General features: G+C 42.9%; 1 protein-coding gene across 1 annotated transcript; it reads right to left on the bottom strand.

Moving 5' to 3' along the window:
• Nucleotides 1–395: 395 nt before the first annotated feature.
• LOC113405752 (interstitial collagenase-like) lies at nucleotides 396–4079 on the bottom strand (the record flags this gene model as incomplete). Its single annotated transcript, XM_026647001.1, has 4 exons — nucleotides 396–499; nucleotides 691–794; nucleotides 3194–3353; nucleotides 3946–4079. Coding segments are annotated over 4 exons (502 nt in total), but the record flags the coding sequence as incomplete, so codon positions are not given.
• Nucleotides 4080–4415: the final 336 nt, after the last annotated feature.

The following is a 4415-nucleotide window of genomic DNA, read 5'->3' as shown; positions in this document are numbered from 1 at the left end:
TGTCTGAAAGGCTGAGCTGGGAGTTCAGCCTGCAGGGCAACTAAATTAAATTCACTGGTCCCTTCTCTAGTGCGGCTGACCAGAAAGACCAGGAGTCTGGACCAAAAGAACCCAAGACTGTTATATACACAAACATAAAATAGCTTTATTGCTGAGTGACAGATTAATAAATAGCCTAAATACAATACTAAGATAAGTTAAAACTATATATTACATTTAACATTTCTCTGTTATTTAAAATAATATTTATCAGGGATCACAGCTCTTATGTGACTCAGACATAAAGTAAAAGATAAATAACACTGATTAGAAACAAAAAATTGATGAAAAGCCATCTCTGGTGCATACAAAATTGGGTTCTGTTTCCTTTGCACCATCACCTTGTGTGTCTGCTCTTATTTGCAGTCAAACCAACTATTTCTCTGCATTTCACGAATAACTTTCTTGGACTTGGTGTCTATCTCATACTGCTTTGATCCATGGAAAAAATAGAAATTTCCTAGAAATAAAAACAAAATGAATAATTACTTTGTACAAATGTATATTCATTCTCTTTCCACAAACAATGCTGCAAATTAAAATGTGTACACATAAAGAAACACCCTTACTAATGTCTGTAATGATTCTTGAATCTATGGAAATGCACATTTTCCAGTATATTCAACTATCAAAGTATTTTTTTCTATTTACCTTTTTCCTGAAAAGCAGCATCAACCTTATTGCCAATTCTTGGAAAGTCAACTGATATGCGTCTTGGATAACCCTTTTCCATGGATTCGGTGACTTCATCATAACTGAATGAAGAAATGAAATGAAAATAATACATAACCATGTGATATTTAATATTGACTCCAACTGACCTTTACAACAAATAAGTCCTGCCCTTAGCTAAAACTCACTAACCATGAGCTACTATAAACTCATTGAATTGTATAAATCCTTACTATATGAATACTTTCACCTTTACTAATCTATGCACAGTTGTCCGTAGCTATTCTGACTAAATAGTTTGTTTTTCCTACTTGATAGCTGTAGGAGGAGTGGTATGGGGCCCAAGTGTGCAACCTTGACATCTGGGCCCTCATCCTGCAAAGACATTTCTGTACCTGTCTTGCTTTGTGCTTATGAGTTGTTAATGGGACTAGTCACCTGAGTGAAGCTAAGCATACGCATAAGACTTTGCAGGATGGGGCCTTGGTGAGCACTTAGTTATGTGATAGTCTCACCCAAGAAGAAACAGGGGTGTGTTTTTTTGTGAGGGGGAGTGGTTACAAAACCTGTCCATTTGTAGAAATATTTTCTTCATTTAATTTTAGAAAATGATTGAGTAAAGTTCCCCACTGCACGGGACAGCAGCAGTGCTGTAAAGGCCAGCCTTGCCCCAGCCCTGATCGGGTAGGGGTTGAAATAAGAGGAGGATCTGGTCTTTCCACCCTCACACAGCTATTGGTGGCTATACAGCTGATAGGAAATCCTACCTGCTACTGTAACACCAACAGGCCCCAGTCATCAGAATCAAACCTGGGACTCCTGGAGCTAAATGCATGAGCCTCTACTATATGAGCTAAAAGCCATATGGCCATTAGCTAAGGCTATAGAGCAAACTCATTAATCTCTCTCTAAGTGGTGTCAGTGCTACTTGATGGGACAGAACACCACACCCAGGAGATGTGTGGGTTACACTACCAGCTCTCCTAACCCTGGAGGCGGGGCATACCACTTGGGGGAGGCAGCTCATGGTAGGCATGAGCTGCAGGGACACCGCAGGCACAAATAGAGAACTAAGTCAGGGCCGGGAGATGGGCACAGGGAGCTGCCAAAACATGGGGTCCCTACAGGCCTGCATCGCACACAAGAATCAGCCAATGCTGAAAAGGAGGGGGGTACCTTAAACTTGGACTAAGGACAGAGACCCGAAGGGCAGTTGAGATTTTTACTGATGGATTTATGATGCACTCCTATTAACTGTTCTTTGCAATGACACCGGGGCTCAGCCTGTGCTAATAAAGGTGCTGGGATGGAACTCTGCAGTAGAGCATTGGTCACAAGAACGAGAAGACAAAAATGACTAGACACAAAAGTGAAAGTGACGTGTCTATTTCCATTGACCCAAGTGACAGAAGGGCAAGGAAAACAGATTTAAATGGCTGTGCTAAGCTCTGTACAAACCTGTAACACAAAGCCAGTCCCTGTCCAAATTACACTATTATACTATAATGAACTGGCCACTGTGTTGGTGTACCCTACCTTCTGCTGGATAGAATTGGATATGTTCACCTATGCTATAGGAACATACTACAGTAAAAGCTGTGTTATTTGGCCTTGTACCAGCCGGAAAGATCTATAAACTGACATTTCTAATCTTCACCGGAAGTCCAGTTTATAGTCCAGTTGGCACGGGCCAGCAGGCTCCATACCTGGCTCCGCGTGGTTCTCTGGAAACGGAGACATATCCCTGCTGCTCCTAGGTGGAGGAACAGCCACGAGGGGTCGGCATGCGGGAGAGGGGATGGGCATGGGCTCTGGGAGGGAGTGTGGGTTCAGGAGGGGGCTCTGTGCAGGGGGTTGGAGCACGGGAGGGGGTGCAGGGTGACGGATCCAGGATGCGCTCACCTTGGGGGGCTTGCTGCAAGCAGCGACCTGTCCCTATTTTTCCTAGGTAGAGGCGCGGCAAGGTGGCTCTGTGTGCTGCCTCCTCCCACATGTACCACCCCCACAGCTCCCACTGGCCGTGGTTCCTGGCCAATGGGAGCTGTGGAGCCAGTGCTTGGGGTAGGGCGGCGGCAGAGCATGGAGCTGCCAGCTGTGCCTCCCCCTACGAACAGCAGAGACAGGTTGCTGCTTGTAGGGAGCTGCCCATACCCCCTCCTGCACCCAAACTCCTTCCCTCTTAGTTAACCGGAATCTTTCATTTACCGGCACCCCCCATTCCCCTGACATGCCCGATAAAAAAGCTTTTACTGTACTAGCAGCAAATGGAAAATGTTCTTTAACTCGAGTGTTTTAAGGAAAAGGAAGATCTGAGTTCTATCTTTGTTGTCATTGAAATTCAGCTTAATAATGGGGTGTGCAATATACCAGTCATGAAATCCTACTCAAGGGAGCCACAGATTTGTCATAATTCCAAATGTAAAGGCTTAATAAGGCTTTAAATAAACTGCATGGATTATTTGCTGGGAGAATTTAATCTTACCTCCAATACTTGTCACCTACAAAGAAGTACGTTTTTTTTGTATTCTCATCATAAACAGCAGCATCAATTGTCTTAACATATCTTGGAAAGCCCAGGGTGTGGATGTTCCTAGGAAAACCTGGATGTACAGAGTATCCACTGACAACCCAGTATTGGTTGCCTGTCAAGAAAAACAAGATAGAAAAGCTTGATAGGGACTTCTGATGAGCTTAAGCAGTATTTAATTACAGTCGTGGAGCTTCCCCAAGGAAACTTTTCTGTTCCCTGAGGGGTGTATTCCATTGATAGCATTGAATTTGAAGACACTCCTTTCTTGCAAGGCAGCTGGAATGTTTAAGTTTTCAGGACACTTGGATTTTTTGCTTTATAAATTCATTAGAGTAGTTAAAAAAAACCATTTCCCCCCCATGGGAGCTGGGATTGTTCAGCACCTCTGGAAATCAGGCCACTTAGTTAGGTGCCTAAATATGAATTTAGCTGACTAAATGTAAGCACTCCATTTTATATAACCGATCCTCTCACCTGCCTTAAGCACATCATTTAACTTCACTCTCAGTTTTCCTCTCAGTTATGAAATAGGCATAATATCTTATTTCACAGGACTGTTGTGAGGTTTAATTAGTTAATGACTGTGAAACTGCACTTTGAAGTGAAAAGTTATGTAAGTGCTAGGTGGTGGTGGTTATTAATAATAATAATTGCTTCTTCATTTCCACATGTAAGAAGAATGTCTAGAAATTCAATAGAAATACCTTTAAAAAGAAACACTTGATCCTTTTTGTCAATTTCATAAGCAGCTTCAAAGCCAGATGGTAGGGTTGGCCAGAAGGAAGAAATTAAATCTTGCTCAATACCTGGGAAATAAGGACTCTTGCGCCAGATGTACCTGATTGAAAAGACAAGTTGCTTGTTTATATAATCATATTTTATCATTAATTCATGAGATCGTCAACAGGAAAATTTAATAAAAATCCCTACTACATGAGCTGTACATTTGTTCCTTAGTTGCAGGTGGTGGGACATGCCCCCAACCCACAGATCATGTCCCCTTGGAGATGCAATGCCCATTTCTTAGTGCCCTCTTCAGCGCTACAGAGAAATCCTGTCCTATTTCTTTGCACTGTGGTTCTTCCACCCTGCCCTTTTACCTCACCCTTTCCCTCCCATTCCTTCGGTCCCCAGTAAGGCACAGGGAAGAGCTGAAACCTATCTGTAACGCTGT

The sequence above is a fragment of the Terrapene carolina genome, unplaced genomic scaffold (genome assembly GCF_002925995.2).
Source record: "Terrapene carolina triunguis isolate 2854851 unplaced genomic scaffold, T_m_triunguis-2.0 Scaffold50594, whole genome shotgun sequence".
Taxonomy (NCBI): Eukaryota; Metazoa; Chordata; order Testudines; family Emydidae; genus Terrapene; species Terrapene triunguis.
This window is presented reverse-complemented; position numbering and strand designations above follow the sequence as displayed.